Source organism: Pseudophryne corroboree, chromosome 8, assembly GCF_028390025.1.
Source record: "Pseudophryne corroboree isolate aPseCor3 chromosome 8, aPseCor3.hap2, whole genome shotgun sequence".
In the NCBI taxonomy this organism is placed as follows: Eukaryota; Metazoa; Chordata; class Amphibia; order Anura; family Myobatrachidae; genus Pseudophryne; species Pseudophryne corroboree.
The window spans coordinates 399,937,181-399,962,525 of record NC_086451.1 but is presented as its reverse complement, the minus strand read 5'-3'; the positions used below and the strand labels follow the sequence as shown (position 1 = coordinate 399,962,525).

Sequence of the window (25,345 nt, the reverse complement as noted above, 5' to 3'; positions counted from 1 at the left end):
GGTCATCCTAATGCTTTTGGGTTTTGTTGTTTCATAGCCACCACTATTGTCACTGTGACCTTGCATAAATGCCTGGTGCATACCATTCAACTCTGTAAACACTTCTCTCTAAGGGGGTCATTCCAAGTTGATCGCACGTAGCAACTTTTTGCTGCTTGTGCGATCAACTAGATGCCACCTACGGGAGAGTGTATTTTAGCATAGCAGGGCTGCGCACGCTTGCTATGCTAAAAAAGTTTCAAGCAAAACAAGACCAGCCCTGCAGCTACTTACCCAGTGCGACAGATCCAGCGATGAAGGTACCGGCTGTGATGTCAGACTGACATCCACCCACCAAACGCCTGGACATGCATGCGTTCGCCTTACCACGCCCAGGAAACGGTAAGTAGACGCCCCGACCCTCTTCCCGCTGTCAATCTTCTTGCAATCGCGTCTGCGATCGCTTTCATCGGCCCTGGTGTCGTTGCCCAATGCGGGTGCCGCGCAGCCGCAGTTCCGACCCGAAGAACCTCTGCATGCGAACGTGTCGGAATGACCCCTTAAATCTTGCTACATGAGACTGCCTAGTTATGGCCCAGTTACAGCTTCAGTCACACAGCTTTCAGTTTGTGTAATACTCGGCATTACTTGTAGTTGTGTATGGCTGGTTTACAATGCGTGCAGAGGGTGAAAATATCCAGGTTATGTTCCGCTCCGCACACGGACTTAGTAGGTACTGTACATTTTATTTATAGATATCAATTCAGAGATGTACAGTTGAAAACACTGTAATAAATCAAGATTAGGTACATACATACAGATAAGAAGAGTACCCAGCTCAGAAGTTTGCAATCTATAAGAAAAAAGGAGCTACTGTAAATACATGAGGGTAAATGCCACATACCACATATTATTGCAGCCAATTTCTAAAGTGCTTAAGGAGTCTATGTAATACAGTTATATAGCAATGCCAGTATGCAGTCAGAGAGTTTAAGTTCTTTGGGGAATTTAATAAGCTTGTGTTTTTAAATAGTTGAAAAACATCCTGTAATCAGGAAAAGGAACAGCCAATTAGAATGAAGAGGCAGAACAGAGGGAGCCAATTAGGAGCAGGTGAAGAAATTTAGGGGGATATCCAATTGGCAGTGGTAATTTACAGCGAGTACACTTTTCGCACCTATTGCTTGAAAACTGACGCTTTTTGTGGGATGCGCACTCCCGTTTTTTGACCTATCCAATTACAAATGTGCGAAAATGGGTTTTGTGCGATAATTCTTGCCGGAAAAACCAGAGAAATATTTAGGTGAAAATGGGAAAATTTACCTGTACCCCCCAAAAGGCCAAAATAATATAGGATAACAGTATAGCAGTGTATTAGTGGTCATAATATAAGTTAAGGTACTTAAATTGGGTCAAATTACTGTTATTTGCATTTTTGAAAAAAAGTATAGAAAGCAAGTGTTTTTCAGTAAAATAAGTGATCAAATTAAATTGGGGGTACATAAAAATGGGTATAAGTACTGTATATATTTGGGTCAATTTAAGAAACTTAAAAAAAAATCCCCCTCAAAAAATGATTACTCTCAATACCTAATGTACTTGTTCCATGTCTTGTACCTGCATTTTACACTTTTTTACCCCCAAAATTGGCCAATTAAAATTGACTAATTCCCTGGAGTTCTGAAACCAAATCCCAAAATGTTTACCTTAATATAGGGATTTTCCCCAACTTTTCACCTGCACAGAGGTGGTGAAAAGGAATTTGTGATAAAATCTATGGAGAAATATCAAATAATTGAACAGATCCTTTCATGAATTGTGATAAAAGCCAGTTTTTCCACATAAAAAATGGGTTATCTTGGCTTATTGGATATCCCCTTAATGTATGTTGGTGGAATTTGTTATGGCCTTATACTGTATGTGAGTAGAAGTATTTTTGACTGGATTTGGCAAAATAAAGGCAACCGATGTTGTAAAGTTAAGCAACAATATGAAAATGTTAATGTGGCAAATTAACATATCTCTTCCTGTATTGGTTTGAAAGGGGTTGGGTCTGAAATGCCGGCGTGAGCTGTGTCAGCGTCCAGAATACTGAAGGTGGCAACCTGCTGTTTAGAATCCCGACAGGGGTTGGGAAGCAAGCTAACCCTACTTCCTAACCCTCCCTTACATCCTAAACTAAACCCTCCACCCCTGCAGCCTAACCCTATCCTTCCCCGGGGGTGCCTAACCCTAACCCCCCTCCTCCCCGCAGCCTAAACCCCCTCTCTGCATTCTAACTCTAACCCTACCCCCTCAGCCTTAACCTAACAACCCCACCATCCCCCGGCTAACCTCTCTTATGTCCCGGCATGGACGTCCTAGCTATGGAGATTCCGGCGCTAACATTGTGATCAGTGTTGGGGTTCCGGCGTTGGTCTTTTGACAGCCGGGATCCTGACCACCAGGATCCTGACTAAATCCTATCAGAAAGGATAAGAAGAGAATGAAATTTCCTCAAATGGGGTTAGAAAACTGAGCTTAGATGAGAAATTAAAAGTTTGCTTTTTAGTAGATGTAACAGATATCAGACTTGTCTGCACTATAAATCATATATTAATTATCATTGCACCTAATCAATAGCGTTTTCCCTATAATATAATTGTAAAATACTATTGTCCTACTTAATATAATGCTGAAATAATATTCTCCTCTTAATGTAACATCAATTCAGCCTTCCGAATATACATAAAAAATATATATATTTTGCCCCCATAATGTAATTGTTCATTATTTTTAATTCTTTAATTAATAAAAAAAAAATTGCCCTCATAATATAGGGTATCAAATATGTAAATGAATGGAATTCCACAGATGAAGACATGGTAAATTCTCCACAGACAAACGTTTGCATTTAACAGTCAGCGAGGAATAAAGGCAATTTTGTATGGTTTGGGAAGATTTGCAATTCCAGATACATTGGGTGTAACGTCTACTTCTTCCGGTGGCACAGGGGACTTCAAGTCAAAACTTTGTAGGATGATGGCAAGGAAGAGGAACAGTTCCATTCGTACTAATGGCTCTCCGAGGCAGTTTCTCTTTCCTTTGAAGCAACCAAATGATAAGAAAGTATCAGATATAAAAATGGAATGATTCACCTGAAATCTAGATGTAAGGGTTTAAACTACCACTCATTACATTATGAAAAACACAGGGAAAGTTTAAAAAATATAACAAATAATTATTAAATTATATTAATTAACCACAAATTACTGGGGCACATAATAACCTGTCATTATGGAAAATTGTAATTTTATTTTATTCAAGTGTAGCAAAAGAGTCTGCAAAGGCGCGTGCCGGTATGAGGGAGGGGGATAAGGGGCACCAGTAAGTGTTGTGGGGTGCAGTGCGCTGACTGAACTAATACCGTTTGTCTGCCGCCTGCATGTCCCTAACTGCAGTGCTGCTGAGTCAGGCCATTTTGCTGCTTCTGGCTGGCTGCTCAAGGTCCTGACAGGAGGAGGAGCCTGAGCTGCCTGCCAGAAGACGCAAATGGCCACCGCCTGCCCAGTCAGTAGCACTGCAGTAAGAAACATGCAGGCGATGGCTAAACAGTATTAGTTCCCTCAGCACACTGCACCCTATGACACTGACTGGCACCCCCTTGCCTTGCCTTGCCCCTACCGGGACTACAAAACTGGGTAAGAAAAGAATGTATCAATGAATAATCACTCAGCATCATTGAATAAATTGAATAATCCATCAGCAATGATTAGGTTTGCTTACAGTTTATGGCTTAGCTTGTTTTTAATTTTCTTTTTGCACTAACCATTGCCATTGTTCTTAACTATACATTTTGACTTTGGCTTCTGACCTGACCATTTTACTGTTCTACCTTTTTGGCTTTGACTTTCCTCCTCAATCACCAGATCTTGCTTGCTGATTACTATCACTTTAAGCACTGTCATCACAAGGTGGGTGCGGGGGGTGCGGCCCACACCCGGTGTCATCCGTCGAGGGGTGACACCAAAGTGCCGGCTCCTGCTCAGTGACAGGAGCCGGGTGCTGCACTGTAATATTATGTGCAGCAACCCGGCTCCTGTCACCATGTAGGAGCTGGCACTGCAAACACGTTAGTCTTCGGGGGGCAAGCAGCAACTCCTGTACCCCCAGAGTGCCGAGGTTGGGGAGCTTAGCCATGGCCCCTACTGTGAAGCCACGCTCCTCCCGTGGGTTGTCCTGCAAAGCCACGCCCCCTTTGCACCCACTGCCGCACCGGGTTCAGAAGAGGTGAGTGACGCTTCTGACTCTAGTAACCCATTAAGGGGTCAAAAGCTGGACTCTGGGTCCTGCAAAGCCCAAAACTATCCCCAGTGAAAACCACCAGTGTTGGTGGAATCCCAGCTCCTGCTATTGATAGTGCAAATTTCAACTGCCTCTTCAAAAACTGCACAGAATTTTGAGAAGTTTACATTATGCATTGTTTATGAATTAGAGATGTGCAGTTTGGTTCTCCAGAAATCCGAATTGACCCAAATTTTTGTGGATCCGAACCAAAATCCATTCCGGATCCTGCGAGAAGATCCAATCGGAACTTACTTAAGGTTCAAGTCTTCCTGTGGTTCAGAATTTGAATTTTAAATCCAAATTTCAGGTTTTGGACTGCAAAAAGTTACATGAATTTAGCTGAATTTAGATTTTTTTTTTTACATTTTTGTCGATTTTTATCGATAATAATTATAGTTTGTTTGTTTTTTACGATTTTGAACCGAAATCTGAATCAAAACACTTGAATGAATGAATTAGAACCAAAACACAAGGTCCACGCACATCTCTACTATGACTATAGTTGGAACCATAGCTGTATAAATTAAATATGGTACTTACCTGCAGCTAGAGGCATGAAGGCATTATTCTTCTGAAATTCTCCCTTGTCATTGAGGAAATTTTCAGGGTTGAATTCTTTTGGATACTTAAAACAAGACGGATCTTGCAGAACAGATGTCAGTGCTGGGGTAACATCAGTGTTCTGGAAATATGAGAAAATCCATTGTGAAAATGAAAACAGTACCATCACTTCTCAATATGATATGTACTATCTTCGTTGATCTTAATACTTCCTGAATGTCAATACAGTGGTTGTAACGAAATGAAAAAAACTTTTATAGAATAAAGATGTTTTGTTCTGTTTGATAGAGAATGGCAGCAAAATGACACAAAACTTTTATTTATTACAGTGCGACTTTTTCATGGTCTGGTGTTAGAATACAGTATGAGTATCACAAATACACAGTGATATTCTGGATCTGGCTTTGTCAGTAATGGTTTAGTGCTGCTTTTCCATAGAAATACACAGACTTATGGGATATAAACTAGGGATGTGCACCGGAATTTTTTCGGGTTTTGTGTTTTGGTTTTGGATTCAGTTCCGCGGCCGTGTTTTGGATTCGGACGCGTTTTGGCAAAACCTCCCTTAAAAAATTTTGTCGGATTCGGGTGTGTTTTGTATTTGGGTGTTTTTTTTTCAAAACCCCCTCAAAAATAGCTTAAATCATAGAATTTGGGGGTAATTTTGATCCTATAGTATTATTAACCTCAATAACCATAATTTCCACTCATTTCCAGTCTATTCTGAACACCTCACAATATTATTTTTAGTCTAAAATTTGCACCGAGGTCGCTGGATGACTAAGCTAAGCGACCCAAGTGGCCGACACAAACACCTGGCCCATCTAGGAGTGGCACTGCAGTGTCAGACAGGATGGCACTTAATAAAATTGGCCCCAAACAGCACATGATGCAAAGAAAAGAGAAAAAGAGGTGCACTGTGGTTGCTGGATGGCTAAGCTAAGCGACACAAACACCTCAATATCACAGGAATTATTTGTTCTAATCAATGGTATTATTGGTCCAAATCACTGGAAGAAAATGACAAAATCACTGGAATTATTTGGCAAGATCACTGTAATTAATAATTATAAATCACTGATATTAATTGGTAAAATCTTGCTATCACCTGCCTAGTGAAGTGGAATCTAGATGGGATTTTGTACCGGGGATACAATAACTTCATCAATTGTCTAAATCCCAATGCACTAATGGCGGAAAACGGGCGCACGTCTAACAGCGCACTGATTTTACTGAGAACTGATTATACTGATCACTGATGATACTACGGAGAACTGACACTGAGCAGCGAGAACAGCAATGGACTATTTTACTGTAGTATACTGGTCCCCACAATGCAGCAAAGATATTGAGCACTGATCCGGAGAATAGAACTGAGTCTGACACAGAGCTGCAAGATACAGCAATGGCCTACTGTACTGTACTACTATATACTGGTGGTCATCACAATGCTGCACTGTACTACTATATACTGGTCACAACAATGCAGCACAGCTATGGATACTAGAAGTGACACAGAGCAGCAAGAAACAGCAATGGGCTACTGTACTGTACTACTATATACTGGTGGTCACCACAATGCTGCACTGTACTACTATATACTGGTCACAACAATGCAGCACAGATATGGATACTAGAAGTGACATGGAGCTGCAAGATACAGCAATGGCCTACTGTACTGTACAACTATATACTGTTGGTCACCAAAATACTGCACTGTACTACTATATATACTGCTCACAACAATGCAGCACAGATATGGATACTTGAAGTGACACGGAGCTGCAAGATACAGCAATGGCCTACTGTACTGTACAACTATATACTGTTGGTCACCAAAATGCTGCACTGTACTACTATATATACTGCTCACAACAATGCAGCACAGATATGGATACTTGCAGTGACACGGAGCTGCAAGATATAGCGATGGCCTACTGTACAACTATATACTGTTGGTCACCAAAATGCTGCACTTTACTACTATATATACTGCTCACAACAATGCAGCACAGATATGGATACTTGAAGTGACACGGAGCTGCAAGATACAGCAATGGCCTACTGTACTGTACAACTATATACTGTTGGTCACCAAAATGCTGAAGTGTACTACTATATATACTGCTCACAACAATGCAGCACAGATATGGATACTTGAAGTGACACGGAGCTGCAAGATATAGCAATGGCTTACTGTACTGTACAACTATATACTGTTGGTCACCAAAATGCTGCACTGTACTACTATATATACTGCTCACAACAATGCAGCACAGATATGGATACTTGAAGTGACACGGAGCTGCAAGATACAGCAATGGCCTACTGTACTGTACAACTATATACTGTTGGTCACCAAAATGCTGCACTTTACTACTATATATACTGCTCACAAAAATGCAGCACAGATATGGATACTTGAAGTTACAAGGAGCTGCAAGATACAGCAATGGACTACTGTACTGTACAACTATATACTGTTGGTCCCCAAAATGCACTGTACTACTATATACAATATATATATATATATATATATATATATATATATATATATAGTATATACTGGTCAAACAACAATGCAGCAGATATTGAGCACTGGTGATCAGGATACTGTCTAGAACTGAGTCTGACACGGAGCTACAAGATACAGTAATGGCCTACTGTACTGTACTACTATTATTATATACTGGTGGTCCCCACAATGCAGCACACTGAGCACAGATATTTGCAGCACACTGAGCACAGATACGGAGCTTTTCAGGTAGAGAACGTAGATATTTGCAGCACACTGAGCACAAATATTTGCAGCACACTGAGCACAGATATTTGCAGCACACTGATCACAGATACGGAGCTTTTCAGGGAGAGAACGTAGCCACGTCCTCTCCGTTCAATCTCCAATGCACGAGTGAAAATGGCGGCGACGTGCGGCTCTTTATATGGAATACGAATCTCGCGAGATTCCTACAGCGGGATGATGACGTTCGGCCTCGTTCGGGTTAACCGAGCAAGGCGGGAAGATCCGTGGCTGCCTCGGACCCGTGTAAAATAGGTGAAGTTCGGGGGGGGTTCGGATCTCAACGAACCGAACCCGCTCATCTCTAATATTGACCACATCCCTCCTGGAGTAGGATAAAAAAGACAGCAAGCTGCAGACAAATTTATATATAAAGGGAGATACAAAGGAGCACTGTTACCTCTAACACATAGAGACCTGTCAATATTACCAGTCATCATTTATGAACCACCAAAACATTTGCACAAGCTACACATAACTTTTTCACAGATGTGCCTATTACAGGAGCACACTCTATTGCACTCCATAAGTGTGGCTAGGGATGGTGCTAGGGTGTTTGGAGCCTCCCTGCAAACTATGCATTTGTACCCTCACTTCCATACGTAATAAAGGGAAAGCACACTGCAAAAAATGGGGTGTTGTCTTACAAGGAAGGGACATGGCCACACAATAGTATCCCCCAATTCAAATTATGCCGCACAATCTTATTCACATTACACCGCACGTAGTGCCCCTGATTCATATTGCACCACATAGTAGTGTATCTTATTCACACAGTAGTGCTCCTAATTCATGTTACGTCACACAGTAGTGCTTCTTATACACATTATGCTACACAGTAGTACCTTTTATACACAATGCCCACAATAGTGTCCCTTTTACACATAGGGGGATATTCAATTACCCGCACTGACTGTCGGGTGTAAAAGTATCGCCTGGGGGTGCTATTAAATTAACCCCAATAAGCCAGCACGTGCCACAGCTTATCTGGGATTTGTTTCACCTGCCTCCGGCAGGCAAAGCAAAATCCCCGAAAATAGCTCAGTTTTCGATAGAAAATGGGGCTGTTTCTGCCGAAAACACACAGGTTTCACTGAAACTGTGTTTTCGGGTGAAAAAGTACTTTTTTTCGGGTGTTCAAATTTAATATCCTGGAAAAAAAATTCAAAAGAAACATCGGGAGTGAAAACTCCCAATTCTCTTTGGTGGTAATTGAATATCCCTCATAATTTCCAAAGTAGTAGTGCCACACATAATGCCCACAGAAGTAGATTCTCTTACACATATGTACACAGGAGGGGAGAGAGGGGGAGTTTCTGGCACTTACATGGGAGCCTAGCTTGAAGCTGCCAGCACCGCTGCTTGTCATAGGTGCAGCAGGGAGAAGAGGGAGCCAGAGGGACCTGACACTGAGAGACATGTTTGCCGCTGCCTGTCATATAGTGTGACAAGCAGCAATAGCATGGTAACAGAGTAGGGAGAGCGCAGAGATCCAAGCTACGTCAGGTTTTAAAAGCCGGGCTTATGGCATCCTTTGGGATTCCAGCATCGGCATTTTGAACACCGGGGTCCCATCTGGCAGCATTTTAACTACATCGCCCAGTTACACATAATGCCTCAGTATAGTGTCAGCTACACATAATGTCCCCATTGCACCCCCATCCCCTGTGGAGCATGCCCCAGATAGTTAAATTAGCAGGATGCTCCTTCGTGGACATGCTGCTTCAAGGGTCAGGGTTCTGGCTTGAAGGGCTCTGGTAGTCAGGGCTGCGGCTGTCTGTCAGAGCTCCGCGGCTCCCTGCTGGCTGTTTCACCCCGCCTTGGCCATGACACATTCTATGGGTGCTGGTGGGTGGTGCAGACAGTGGGCAATGTCACTGTGGGTGGATGGAGGTGAAATGCCGGGGACGTAGTTCCACGCTGCTCTGACCCAAGTTAACCACTGACAATGGGCCGCAAAAGGATTCCTGCCTGTCGACTGCAAAAGGATGCCGCAGGGGCTGCAAGTTTAACACCCCTGCTCTAAAGCCTAGACCACAGCAGCCAGTGACAGACAGCAGCTGCAGAACATTTCACATCACTGGTTGGTGGCATATTTAAATTTCTGCACAAGACTGGCAGCAGCTGAATGGACAGGGCTTCAAATGAAAGGACATAGCTGCTGACTGACCAGGAGGAAGAGCTTATCACAATCTGTGGGCAGAGCTTCAGGCGACCCCGGGTGTGGGGGGTGACTCAGTGCATAATGAGTGGAGCAGCACACGGTCCTTATAGTGGTCTGGCGACAGTAGGTTCAGATGGCAGGTGAACATGGCTTCAGGCAGTCTGGGGGTGCACAGCTGCAGACCAACCAGGGGGTGGAGCTTATCATGATCCAGAGGTGGAGCTTAGTACAGCCTGAGGTCGGTGCGTTTGTACGACATGAGGGGAGGGAGCAGGTTGAGCATGGCTGCCGGCGGCCTGGAGAGGATAGGCGGAGCTTTTTCCTGGAGGTAGGCGATTTGTGGAAATCGTTTTGGTGAGTGAAGAAACTGACAGTAGAAACATTTTCTTCCTGTCAGCACTGACTTCTCTGCATGGGACTCTGTGGGCCTATTGTCAATGGGAGGCCAGGAGCTGCAGCTCCATCTGCCCCATTGTTAATCCGGCCCTGCTCACAGGTCAGAACTCTCCGTAGAAGCATCAGTCGTAACGAGCAGAGATTCAAAGGAGAGAGATACTGTATATTGAGGTTTGGGGTATCAGAGGTCTGGAGGGGTATTGGTATTCAGCATGACTTAACAAGACACAGGCAGTCCAGTAGGTAAAGTATACAGTATGATGACTGATACTACAGCGTATGGGGAGCTACGAGGCACCAGGAAATGTAAAATAGCACTACAGGTTGAGTCTCCCTTATCCAAAATGCTTGGGACCAGAAGTATTTTGGATATCGGATTTTTCCGTATTTTGGAATAATTGCATACCATAATGAATGAGATATCATGGTGATGGGACCTACTGTAAGTCTAAGCACATAATGCATTTATGTTTCATATACACCTTATACACACAGCCTGAATGTCATTTTAGCCAATATTTTTAATAGTGATGAGCGGGTTCGGTTCCTCGGGATCCGAACCCCCCCGAACATCACCCTTTTTTGCACGGTTCCGAGCAGACTCGGATCCTCCCGCCTTGCTCGGTTAACCCGAGTGTGCCCGAACGTCATCATCCCGCGGTCGGATTCTCGCGAGATTCGTATTCTATATAAGGAGCCGCGCGTCGCCGCGATTTTTCACTTGTGCATTGGAGATGATCGTGAGATGACGTGGCTGGCGTTCTCTCAGTTCTGTGTTCAGTGTGCTGCGATTATCTGTGCTCAGTGTGCTGCAAATATCTGTGCTCAGTGTGCTGCAAATATCTACGTTCTCTGCCTGAAAAAATGCTCCATATCTGTGCTCAGTGTGCTGCAAATATCTGTGCTCAGTGTGCTAATTGCTTTATTGTGGGGACTGGGGACCACCAGTATTATATAGTAGGAGGACAGTGCAGAGTTTTGCTGACCAGTGACCACCAGTATTATACGTTCTCTGCCTGAAAAACGCTCCATATCTGTGCTGCATTGTAGTATATAGTAGGAGGACAGTGCAGAATTTTGCTAACCACCAGTATATATATAGCAGTACGGTACAGTAGTCCACTGCTCTACCTCTGTGTCGTCAAGTATACTATCCATCCATACCTGTGGTGCATTTAAGTTTTGCGCAGTAACTATATATATATAGTAGGAGGACAGTGCATAATTTTGCTGACCACCAGTATATAATATATAGCAGTACGGTACAGTAGTCCACTGCTCTACCTACCTCTGTGTCGTCAAGTATACTATCCATCTATACCTGTGGTGCATTTAAGTTTTGCGCAGTATATATATAGTAGTAGGACAGTGCATAATTTTGCTGACCACCAGTATATAATATATAGCAGTGCGGTACAGTAGGCCACTGCTCTACCTACCTCTGTGTCATCAAGTATACTTTCCCATCCATACATGTGGGTCATTTAAGTTGTGCACAGTATATATATAGTAGTAGGACAGTGCATAATTTTGCACCTCTTTTTTTCTTTGCATCATGTGCTGTTTGGGGACTATTTTTTGAAGTGCCATCCTGTCTGACACTGCAGTGCCACTCCTAGATGGGCCAGGTGTTTGTGTCGGCCACTTGGGTCGCTTAGCTTAGTCACACAGCTACCTCATTGCACCTCTTTTTTTCTTTGCATCATGTGCTGTTTGGGTACTATTTTTTTGAAGTGCCATCCTGTCTGACACTGCAGTGCCACTCCTAGATGGGCCAGGTGTTTGTGTTGGCCACTTGGGTCGCTTAGCTTAGCCATCCAGCGACCTTGGTGCACCTCTTTTTTTCTTTGCATCATGTGCTGTTTGGGGACTATTTTTTGAAGTGCCATCCTGTCTGACACTGCAGTGCCACTCCTAGATGGGCCAGGTGTTTGTGTCGGCCACTTGGGTTGCTTAGCTTAGTCACACAGCGACCTCGGTGCAAATTTTAGGACTAAAAATAATATTGTGAGGTGTGAGGTGTTCAGAATAGACTGGAAATGAGTGGAAATTATGGTTATTGAGGTTAATAATACTATGGGATCAAAATGACCCCCAAATTCTATGATTTAAGCTGTTTTTGAGGGTTTTTTGTAAAAAAACACCCGAATCCAAAACACACCCGAATCCGACAAAAAAATTTCAGGGAGGTTTTGCCAAAACGCGTCCAAATCCAAAACGCGGCCGCGGAACCGAATCCAAAACCAAAACACAAAACCCGAAAAATTTCCGGTGCACATCACTAATTTTTAATAACTTTGTGCATTAAACAAAGTGTGTGTACAGTCACACAATTCATTTCTGTTTCATATACTCCTTATATACACAGCCAGAAGGTCATATAATACAATCTTTTTTATAACTTTGTATATTAAGCAAAGTTTGTCTACATTGAGCCATCAGAAAACAAAGGTTTCACTATCTCACTCTCACTCAAAAAAATCAGTATTTCGGAATATTCCGTATTTCGGAATATTTGGATATGGGATACTCAACCTGTATTCAGCAAAGATATAGAGAGACACACCAGTAGCAGTAATGGTAAACTCCACAAAATGCTTGGAGACAATAGGAATACCAAAAAGCCAAGATAACAAGCACCTAAAAAGCAGATTGTATGTGCGGTGGGGTGAGACAGGTGAGGCATAGCCTTTCCTGTCATACTAACGTATGTACCAGAGTTTTGACTATATAAAGTATATGAAAAATACAAATAATATACTAGAAATATCTTCTTTGTATTATTCTGATCATTTATATAGTCAAAACTCTGTAGTAAAAGTATATGACAGGAGGCAGTGCCTCCCCTGCCTATCTTTTTTGGACATCTCTGATCAAAGCTCAGAGAAGGCTGCACCTGTGTGTAATGCCCATATGAACCCTTGGGCTCATATATTGGGCCGGATGTACTAAAGGAAAAATGCGGTAAAACCCCCGAAAACGGGTTTTTTACAGCATTTTCAAATTTACTAAGACCCTACCGCCGCGTTTTCGCCATCCAGAGTATCGCCATGGCAATACCCTATAGAAGCCTATGGGCTTCTTATCGCTGACCGCTGCAACCCGCCGCAACTGCCTACCCCCCTCCTCCCCCCCCGGCATACCTTCCTCCAGGCTGCCCTAGACCCGGAAGGTAATCTCCTCCTCCCCCTAGCAACGCAGCCGGAGGTCTTTCCGGCTGCAGGGGAGAGGAGGAGGCGCCGGGGGCAGCCTTCTGCTGCTTCCCGACATAAGAGAAGTGTGGAGACCCCTGGGAGGTGATGGAGGCCCCCGCAGACCAAATCACAGGTATCGCGGGGGGCCTCCGTCACCGCATTGCGATATTGATCACATATGTTAGTACATATGCGATCAACATCGCTGCGGTAAGCGGCAAGGGGCGGCGATGTATCTTAATACATCCCGCCCATTGTGTGTAAATCTGACTCTGGTACTAGCCAGTGCCTCCTGAGCCATTTACCTCAACGCACGTCCCTGGAATGCAGTGGTATGTAGAATGAGATTTGGCACTTAGAAGCAAACTAAGCAGGTGTAAATACAATTGTGCCTTTGGGGGTAATTAAGAGTTGATCGCAGCAGCAAATTTGTTAGCAGTTGGGCAAAACCATGTGCACTGCAGGTGTGGCAGATATAACATGTGCAGAGAGAGTTAGATTTGGGTGGGTTATATTGTTTCTGTGCAAGATAAATACTGGCTGCTTTATTTTTACACTGCAATTTAGATTTCCGCTTGAACACACCCCACCCAAATCTAACTCTCTCTGCACATGTTACATCTGCCCCCCTGCATTGCACATGGTTTTGCCCAACTGCTAACAAATTTGCTGCTGTGATCAACTCTGAATTAGGCCCCTTATACATCAAGCCTCAATAAACCATGCAGCAGAAGATGTCCGGCGTGGGTGAGAATCCAGGTCTCATGCAACTCTATTAGCGTTTGATGTCTTTTATTTTTTTTAACCAAAAATGTGTGTTATTCGCTAACAGCATGTGCTGACTAATTTGATATGCGACACTTGTATATCTCTGTGTGTGTGACTGAGGGGGTGATTCAGATCTGATTGTAGATGTGCTGAATTTAGCACATCTACAATCAGTTACTCAGACATGCGGGGTGACGCCCAGCACTGGGCTAGTCTGCCCGCATGTCAGGCCCTGCCCCGCACCGCAAGGGTGCGAAAGCATCGCACGGCGGCGATGCTTTTGCACCTGCCGAGTAGCTCCCTGCCTGCGCAGCCTAGTTGCACTGTCAGGCAGATACCCGCCTTGTTCAGGGTCGCAGCGGCTGCATGTGTCGTCACGCAGCCGCCGCGGCCCGCCTCCAGCAATGCATACCTCCCAACTGTCCCGCTTTCAGCGGGACAGTCCCGCTATTCGGACCCTGTCCCGCTGTCCCACCCTTGATCAGCAGTGTCCCGCGGGTGGGGGGGCAGTTAGGGGAGGCTTTGATCACCCGCTGCTCTGCTCTGCAAAGCAGCCGGTGATCACTGAATACATGCTGTGAGCACGCGCACGGCATGTATTCAGAGCTAGGAGGGGAGCGGGGGCTGCCCAGCTGCTGGGAGAGCGCTGGGCACGCCCCCAAAAGGAAAAAAACCCAGACCATTTGGCGAGGCCACGCCCATCACGGTCGAGGCCACCCGGGTCGACGCGCGGCTTTGCCGCGCAAGAGTCCCGCTATCGACAAGCCAAAACTTGGGAGGCATGAGCAATGGTCCAGTGTTGTCTGGACTGCGCCCCACCAATGGCGTTCTAAAGGCATTGGAACCCCCCCTCCCGCCCCATGACCGCCTCTGCCTGTCAATCAGTCAGAGGCGATCGCAGACCAGACACTGGGTCTCCCAAGCGCACTCCCCAAAGGGCTCCAGACTGCGATCGCTGCTGCTGCAGTGATCCAGTCTGAATTAGGCCCCCAGTCTGTATATGAAACACAACAGAACTTGTTTTGGTAAAAAGCTGCTGCTACACTGTAGCACTTCATATACAAATCAAGAGAACCAGTTGCACATAAATATACAAGTGTCACATATCAAATGAATCAGCACAGTCTCCTGGTGCATGGTAGTCACACTGCATCGCAACTATGATGCATTTTTTGCAAACAACGCAGCAAAAATGTTGCAAGATGATAGCAGAGTCTCACTAGACCTGGCACGATCTGGGGGCCTATTTGGCACGACTGCAGTAATGATGTATGAGAACACATCGGTAGTGTGTTAAAGCAGAGGGAAGACATTCTGAAGGAATACTCACTGGTCCTGGAAAGTCTTTACTATGGCTTGTGACAATGAGAAAGTGGCGGGTGTGGTATACAAGTTAGACAGTTAAAATATAGGGGGTCATTCCGAGTTGTTCGCTCTGTATTTTTTTCTCGCAACGGAGCGATTAGTCGCTAATGCGCATGCGCAATGTTCGCAGTGCGACTGCGCCAAGTAAATTTGCTATGCAGTTAGGTATTTTACTCACGGCATTACGAGGTTTTTTCTTCGTTCTGATGATCGTAATGTGATTGACAGGAAGTGGGTGTTTCTGGGCGGAAACTGGACGTTTTATGGGTGTGTGCGAAAAAACGCTACCGTTTCTGGGAAAAACGCGGGAGTGGCTGGAGAAACGGAGGAGTGTCTGGGCGAACGCTGGGTGTGTTTGTGACGTCAAACCAGGAACGACAAGCACTGAGCTGATCGCAGATACCGAGTAAGTCTGGAGCTACTCAGAAACTGCTAAGAGGTGTGTGGTCGCAATTTAGAGAATCTTTCGTTCGCAATTTTAAGAAGCTAAGATTCACTCCCAGTAGGCGGCGGCTTAGCGTGTGTAAAGCTGCTAAAAGCAGCTTGCGTGCGAACAACTCGAAATGACCCCCATAGACAGACAGTCATTAGGTTAACACCATATGGTCAACAGTCAAAAGTCTGAAAGGGTAAAAAGTCAGACAGTCAAAAGGATGACAGGGTCAAAATGTTGACACAAAAAAATTGGGAGGGGTTGTGTTATTGTGTTTTTAAAAAATTTTACCCAAATTTGTTGAAATTTGTCCCTTCGATGGCTCGCTTTGCTCGTCACACTTCGGGCAAGGTTACTAAAGATAATAGTTTGTGACATGGATTGTAATTTTTTTTTAAAAAAGCTGTAAAAGCATGAAAAATCTAAAAAAAAAACAGCATGTGTCGACATTTTGACCCCGTCAGCATTTTGACTGTCTGCCTTTTGACCCTGTCGGTTTTTTGACCCTGCTGAACTTTTGACTGTCAACCATATGACTGTCTATCAACCGCCTCCCGAAAGTGACACCATAGTAGATAGAAGTGATAGGACTGTTTACTAATGTTCTTGAGGGATCTCCTTATAGAGAATGTTTTCATTGCTACATAAGATTATTTTTTTGACTTCTTTATTTTCAAAATAGGCAAGATCAGTATGAAGTATGACAACATGAACCAGAAACAGAGGCGTAACTAGGGTTTTTGGAGCCCAGGGCAAGATCAATAATGGCGCCCCCCCCCCCCCAAAATAAATAAATAAATAAATAAAAAATACAAAGGAACGTATGTGCGCACGCCACTGGCGCACTCTGAAAAAAATGGCCATGAGGGGGCATGGACACTGAAAATAGGATGTGCCAACATGACACGCCAGCTGTTTCATGTCATACTGGGAACATTCTTTATAATTCCACATGCACCTTACCATCATCATCTCCTACACAAATAGGTGTCACTGTGTATAAAATGTCTGGATGTGTATGTATAGATGTAGGTGCAGTGGTTGAAGTGGAAGTTTTGAAGTGAAGGTATGGAAAAGTGAAGGGTGTAATTATGCGCGTGCCAAAGGTGTGCGCGTGCTCCGGAAAAGGGGGCATGGCCCCTTAAAAGGGAGTGTGTCCTTCAGTGTAGTAGGACCCCTTATACTATCTAGTACTGGTTATACTAGTACTAGACCTTATACTATTCTTATACTACCCCTTATACTATTTAATACTAGACCTTTCACATTTTAGCACACGGTATGAGCCGAAATTCACATTATAGCGCACAGAATGAGGCAAAATTCACATAGCACACAGGATGAGCCGAAATTCACATTATAGTATACAGGATGACCCGGAATTCACATTATAGCACACAGGATGAGCCGAAATTCACATTAAAGCACACTGGATGAGCCGAAATTCACATTATAGCACACAGGATGAGCCGAAATTCACACTAAAGCACACTGAATGAGCCGAAATTCACATTATAGGACACAGAATGAGCCGAAATTCACATTATAGCACACAGAATGAGCCGAAATTCACATTAAAGCACACTGAATGAGCCAAAATTCACACACACACACACACACACACACACACACACACACACACACACACACACACAGACACACAAACACAATATGTATATATATGTACACTCACAGTATACCCTCCCTCTCCCCCTATTCTATGCCTCTCTTAGGCATAGGGGAAGGGGGGGGTATACTATACTATAAACATAGAGAGGCATATAATAGGGGGAGAGGGGTATACTATAATACTATAAACATAGAGAGGCATAGAATAGGGGGAGGGGGGTAGTCTCCTTGTGTGTCACTGTCTAGTGCCCCCCCCCCCCTTCCCCCTCCCCCTCCTCACCTCTCAGTGGCAGGCAGAAGTTCAGGGAGCGTGACGCTGGCATCGCGGTCACGCTCCCGGCAGAAGCCCTAGCAAGGAGGGAGGCTAGGAGCTGCTGCAGTAACGCAGCTGAGCACCACAGTGGGACTTACTCGGCGGCGAAAGAGGTGCTGGCAGTGACGGCGGCTGCACAATCACACACAGTAATATAAAGCAGCTGCTGTTGGGTCTCTTACACATGTATACAAACACATCTATAGAGTAATACGAGTCTGCAGCAAATGCCGGGTTGGTCTCTTACACATATATACACACACACATATAGAGCAATATGAGGCTGCAGCAGCAATGGCAGCCGAGGCTGCTCTCAAACATATATACACACACACATATAGTGTAATATGAGGCAGCTATGCAGAGCCGGCCCTAACCAATATGATGCCCTAGGCAAGATTTTGGCTGGTGCCCCCTAGCACCACCGCTGGTTCTGCCTCTGACCCTGCACCCCTTACCCAGCACCATCACCCCTCACCCATAGCAGTCCTCATTTTGGTGTTTGTAACCCCTATATTTTAAATAGGAACAGTTCGCACATTTGGTGCACAGCCCAAAAAGGGGCGTGTTCTTGCTGGCAAGAGGAATGGCCACACAATAGTAACCCCAATTCAAATTACGCCACACAGTAGTGCAACTTTATTCACATTATATCATGCGATAGTATTTCTAATTCACATTACATCACACATTAGTACCAATTTACCTTATAAACGTTATTTCTTACAGTAGAGCCCCTTATTCACATTAAATCACACTGAATTGCTCCTTATTCACATTACATCACACTGAATTACTCCTTATTCATATTACACCACACCCTATTGCTCTTTATTTACATTAGATGACACAGTAGTGCCCTTTCTATACGCAATGCCACATAGTAGAGCACCTTATACACATAATGCCACACATTAGTAATGCATTTATACATATAATTCCACACAGTAATGCCCCATACACATATGACACACATTATTAATGTCCTTATAAACATAATGTGCCTTACACATTATGACAACCTTTATTAATGCCCTTTTACACATAACGTCCCTTACACATATGCTGCACATTATTAATGCCCTTATACACATAATGACACACACAGTGCCACTTACACATATGTTGCACATTATTAATGCATTTTTACATGACACACATAATGCTCCTTACACATATTCTGAACACTACTACACAACCAACCCACTCACATGCACACAGCACTCAAACTGCCACTAACACTGTGACCTCTGTCTCTGCTTGGATACAGATGTGTCCTCATAAATATTGCCTCAATGCTAATGTCGGGCACCTTTTTATAGGAAAATGCATCCTATTTCCATTGCTATGTTGCTAGGATGCACAAGCAGCTTCTGCTGATTAAAATGATATGTGGTATACTTATATTCTGTGTGTGACTGCGGCTGTATCTGCATACAAAATGCTACGTTACAGTGATTTCCAGGAATACACTGTAACATAGCATTTCATATGCAGATACAGCCGCGGTCACACAGAACATAGGCATGCCGCATATCATTTTAATCAGCAGAAGCTGCTGATGCCCCTAGGCATATCAACTGCCCTAGGCAATTGCCTAGTTTGCCTATGCCTATGGCCGGCTCTGCAGCTATGGCTGGGTTGCTCTTACACATGTATATACACACAGATATAGGGGGTGATTCCGAGTTGTTCGCTCGTTAGTTTTTTTCACTACGGAGCGATTAGTCGCAAACTGTGCATGCGCAATGTTCGCAGTGCGCCTGCGGCAAGTAAATTAGCACAAAAGTTTGGTATTTTACTCACAGCGTAACAAAGTTTTTTCATTGTTCTGGTGATCGTAGTGTGATTGACAGGAAGTGGGTGTTTCTGGGCGGAAACTGGCCGTTTTATGGGTGTGTGCGGAAAAACGCTGGCGTTTCTGGGAAAAACGCGGGAGTGTCTGAAGAAACGGGGGAGTGTCTGGGCGAACGCTGGGTGTGTTTGTGACGTCAAACCAGGAACGAAACTGACTGAACTGATCGCAGTGTAGGAGTAAGTCTCGAGCTACTCAGAAACTGCTAAGAATTTTCTATTCGCAATTCTGCTAATCTTTCGTTCGCAATTCTGCTATGCTAAGATACACTCCCAGAGGGCGGCGGCTTAGCGTGTGCAATGCTGCTGAAAGCAGCTAGCGAGCGAACAACTCGGAATGAGGGCCATAGAGTAATATGAGGCTGCAGCAGCCGGGGTTGCTCTCTTACACATATAGAGTAACATGTGGAAGCTATGGCTGGGTTGCTCTCTTACACATGTATATACACACACACACATAGGGAGAGATTCAAATGTTTGAAAAGTCAGTTGGGAGTCTGTTTTTTTCCTATCTAATAGACAGGAAAAAACAGACACCCAACCAAATGTTCAAACATTTGAATTCCCCCCATAGAGTTATATGAGGCAGGAGCTGCAGCCGTGGCCGGGGTTGGTCTCTTACAAAGCTGACGGGCTTCCAGCGCTCGGGCTCCGGCTTCTTGTCCTCCTCCTCTGCCCGAGCCTCCTCCTTGCTGCCGGACTCCATCTTCTTCTTGAAGCGCTCCATGAAGCTGCCGTCGTTGGCGAAGATGTTGACCCCCTGGTGGAGGAGGAAGAGGCGGCAGCGGGTGCGGGCTGGGGTCTGTACCTGACCACGGGCATGCTAAAGAGGAAGGGGAGCGCCGGGGAGGGCTCCGGCACGGCCTGGCGGTAGGCCGGGGAGATGCCCAGCAGCGGGGGCCATGGTGACTGGGGGAGCGGAGGCCGGGATGTCTGGGGAAGCGGTGGATCGGCGGGGAGAGGTGGCTTCGGGCCGCGTGAAGAGGTGGCTTTGGGCTGCGGGGGGAGGTGGTGGCGGTAGCGGGGCCTCTACTTCCTCCTCCGTGGGTGGCGGATCCTCTGGTAAGGCGGCCTCTTCCCCTTCATCCTCCTCCAACTCCCCAGGGGCATCCATCACGGCCGCACAGGTGCGAAACAGGTGCTGGCAGTGACTGGGCGTGGGCGGGAGCGATGTCCTGGACGGCGGTGCGGGCGCCCCCCTTAACTGTGCCCGTCACGGCACCCAGGGCACTTGCCCTGCTCACCCTACCCAATTTACGCCTCTGAGCAGAAAAGATAGGGGAAACCATGTTTAGCAACAATAATAATGACACACAATATTCACTTGCCAAACATGATTTTACGAAACAATCTGGAGTAATGTGTATCTGGTTGGGAACCAGTGGGTGTCACAATCAGATTCATACTAAGACCCTCTTACCCTACCTGGTGCATGCACCAACCAAAATGTACTAGGGTATATTTCGTCTGGTTCATGTCTGCTGTCCAGTCATGTTAGTATACTGTAGCTGCAGTCCAGTGCAGCATTGGTACTGCTATCTTGCCTGAGGTCAGCTGAGATAGATTCAGACATTCACAGTATCTCTTGCTGCACATGACTTTCATACCCAATCCTGTGCTAGAGCTCCCTATTTAAAGTGCTCTCTGCCACCTGTCCATTGCCAATACAACTAGTCTTTCGATATTGTAGTTCCCTGTGACAGAAGCTGTTTTCAGTTCCTGAGCCCCAGCAACTTTCACCAGAGTGCTCCTGTTTTTCTGGATTCAAACTGTTCTCAGCACCCATCATTCTACAGCAAGGAGTTACCATCTGTTCACCCTGTTGTAATCAGCGCTTATCTTATACTAGTGTGCTGTCTGCCTCCTGCAGCTATACCTATGCATTCACTACAGTCTGCAATACTTAGCTTCCTACAGGCAGTCTCCTACAACACATCTCATCTGTGTTCAGATCTGCTACTGACTGTCTCAAACTCTACAGCTGCTGATAAAAGCTGGAAAATGTGATATTTATGTTTTCTATTTTACTTTGTTTACAAAAAAGGAAGATATAAATATGTCTTCCCCAGTGGCAGTTGTAGCGCAGTTTAATATTCAATATTCACATAGGGGAGCTGCACCAACCGCCACCCGAAACACTGGCAAACATCGCTGTCTGGGACTCATTGTAAATTGCATTGTAGAACTAAAGATTTCCAGCATTTTTGTCTACATGTAAGATCAGCACCCTTTGTATTGCAACATTGGGGGTCATTCCGAGTTGATCGCTCGCTAGCAGTTTTTAGCAGCCGTGCAAACGCTATGCCGCCTCCCACTGGGAGTGTATTTTAGCTTAGCAGAAGTGCGAACGAAAGGATCGCAGAGCGGCTACAAAATTTTTTTGTGCAGTTTCAGAGTAGCTTCAGACGGGTGGTCTTCTGTTTGCCGGCGGTCGGGCTCCCGGCGCTCAGTATACCGGCGCCGGGAGCCCGACAGCCGGCATACCGACACTTATTTTCCCTCGTGGGGGTCCACGACCCCCATAGAGGGAGAATAAAATAGTGTGGCGCGCGTAGCGCGCCACCGTGCCCGTAGCGTGGCGAGCGCAGCGAGCCCGCAAGGGGCTCATTTGCGCTCGCCAAGCTGTCGGTAAGCCGGCGGTCGGGCTCCCGGCGCCGGGATGCTAATCGCCGGGAGCCCGACCGCCGGCCAGCCGTAGTGAACCCCTTCAGACATACTCAGTGCTTGCGATCACTTCAGACTATTCAGTTCCTGTTTTGACATCATAAACATGCCTTGCGTTTGGCCAGCCATGCCTGCGTTTTTCCAGGCACGCATGCGTTTTTCCTGGCACGCCTATGTTTTTCCGAACACTCCCTGAAAACGGCCAGTTGACACCCAGAAATGCCCTCTTCCTGTCAATCACTCTGCGGCCAGCAGTGCGACTGAAAAGCTTCGCTAGACCTTGTGTGAAACTACATCGTTCGTTGTAGTAGTACGACGCGCGTGCGCATTGCGCCACATACGCATGCGCAGAAGTGCCAATTTTTTGCCTGATTGATACGCAGCGAACGAAAGCAGCTAGCGATTAACTCGGAATGACCGCCATAGTTTGTAAAAAATACTCCTTTCCTTTGCTTTCCTCTCAACTGGGAATGAATCCCAGAAACTGCAGAAAGCATAGCTGGAATGTTATAAGGTTTCTGCTCCTAATTATAATCCACCAGAATGTTGGCAGAAAAAACTTAGTCATTGGCCAGAAATATTACATTTGACAGTTCTAAATGCAACCACACCCATATTCTAGTTTATAGTGTCCAAAATTGTTAGTGGAATTTTAACCACAAAGTGGCACAATCCCTACATTTACTCCACTCAGCACCTACGCAGCACTAACATATATAATAAGAGTACTATGTAGAATACTCTACCATGATAATTGTATCATTGCTTGATTTAATTTAAGAACTATTATGTAAATAGAAGAAACTATGAGCGTGATTCACAGACGGATGTTTTAGTACAGCCGCAGCGACAGCACTATAATATGCTATTGCCGCAGGAGGTATCTTGTGTAAATAAATAGATGCCTCTTGCTGGCTTCCATGATCCACAGCTGTGTAAAGTTATTTAGGTCATGGAGATTCTTCATAGTAAATAAAATGTCCATACAGTCACATGCACATAGAAATACTATATACCTTTGGTATTGTGTATCCTTTTAGTTTCACCTCCCTAATTGTTTTCCGTGGTAAACCCAAGGGAACCAGGTCTGTGAATCTTTGGATTTCATGGATTGTTGCTTCTGTGTAAGGCAGGTTGCTTCTGTCTTGCATAGTTGGGCTGCGATTTCGACCAACGACATTGTCAATTTCCTCATGGACTTTGGCTTAACAACAGAATAAAAAAAATAAAAAAAAACAGAAATCATAATAATAATAATAATAATAATATTAGTAATAATAATAATAATAATCATCATCATCATCATACTGGGAATGCGGATGTAAAATATGCACATTTTGTAATTAAACTATTAAAAATAAATTCTAATACCCCAATTTTTGTGTTATTATGTTAAATAAGAGATCTGCAGACACCCCTGAGTTTTGATATTGTTTTTAAAATCGTCTTCAGGTTCTGTTTTTTGTCTTGACAATAACTCTGATTTGTATTAATGGTTTTTATGTTATACAGGTTGAGTATCCCTTATCCAAAATGCTTGGGACCAGAGGTATTTTGGATATCGGATTTTTCCGTATTTTGGAATAATTGCATACCATAATGAGATATTATGGTGATGGGACCTAAATCTAAGCACAGAATGCATTTATGTTACATATACACCTTATACACACAGCCTGAAGTCAATTTTAGCCAATATTTTTAATAACTTTGTGCATTAAACAAAGTGTGTGTACATTCACACAATTCATTTATGTTTCATATACACCTTATACACACAGCCTGAAGGTCATTTAATACAAAATTTTAATAACTTGTGTATTAAACAAAGTTTGTGTACATTGAGCCATCAAAAAACAAAGGTTTCACTATCTCAGTCTCACTCAAAAAAGTCTGTATTTCGGAATATTCCGTATTTCGGAATATTTGGATATGAGATACTCAACCTGTATTAAAAATTGTCAAAAACAGTTACATTTGGAACTGTTTTTGTTCATACAATAGAATTTATAACATTAACAATTACACGGTTGAGTCACATTATGATGACAACCTCCTACATTGACGTCAGCAGCGCTTAGCCCATGAAGTACTTGGGTGGGTATATAAGGTGTGCAATAGGCCGTCTGCACAAATATCACTCGTTGCTGTCATGAGTAAAAGGGGCAATTTATCCGAATTGCAAAAAGGGGTGATTATCGGCTTTCGGGCCAAGGGTGGCAGTGTTTCTGATACAGCGCAGTTTGTGACCTGTTCGCCTGCTGCTGTGGTGAAGGTTTGTCGTGACTGGACAAATGGCACCATTGCAAATAACCATTGTGGGAACTGCGGAGCACCACGTGCCATTGATGTGAGAGGTGAATGTCGGCTACAAAGGTGTGTGAGGGGTGACTGACCACACTACAGTGGAGCAGCTCACCATCAAAATGTACCTGGGGGCTGCCAGACATTTGTAAAATGACAGTTCAGCCCGTCTAGCTGCTGTCCATGCTGCACACAGCTATTAGCGCCTTGAGGCCTGTTGGAGAAAGAGCGCTATATAAATGAAATTATTATTATTATTATCTGGTGGCAATAACAATGTGACTCAACCATGTATATACAGCACATGTAGAGATTTATTGAAGAATGGAGAGAAATAAAGCAGTGAGAAATAAAGTACCAACCAATAATTTCCTGTCATTTTTCAAACAGTCTCTTCTAAATTGACAGTTACTATAGGAACTGATTGGTTTTTACTTTGGGACTAATTCAGACCTGATCGCAGCAGCAAATTATTTCTCTAATGGGCAAAACCACGTGCACTGCGGGGGAGGGTGGAGGGGGGCAGATCTAACATGTGCAGAGAGAGTTATATTGGGGTGGGGTGTGTTCAAACTGAAATCTAAATTGCAGTGTA

At 44.5% G+C, this 25,345-nt stretch overlaps 1 protein-coding gene across 1 annotated transcript in view; it reads right to left on the bottom strand.

Annotated features, from left to right (window-relative positions):
• Nucleotides 1-705: 705 nt before the first annotated feature.
• LOC134949290 (cytochrome P450 2A4-like) overlaps nt 706-25,345 on the bottom strand; it is a 132,326-nt gene continuing 107,686 nt past the window's right edge. Inside the window, exons 7-9 of the mRNA XM_063937787.1 lie at nt 23,463-23,650; nt 4,846-4,987; nt 706-3,061 (exon numbers count right to left, since the gene is read on the bottom strand). Coding sequence (XP_063793857.1) covers nt 2,880-3,061; nt 4,846-4,987; nt 23,463-23,650 — 512 coding nt within the window. The 3' untranslated portion in view covers nt 706-2,879. The remainder of the gene's footprint in view (nt 3,062-4,845; nt 4,988-23,462; nt 23,651-25,345) is intronic.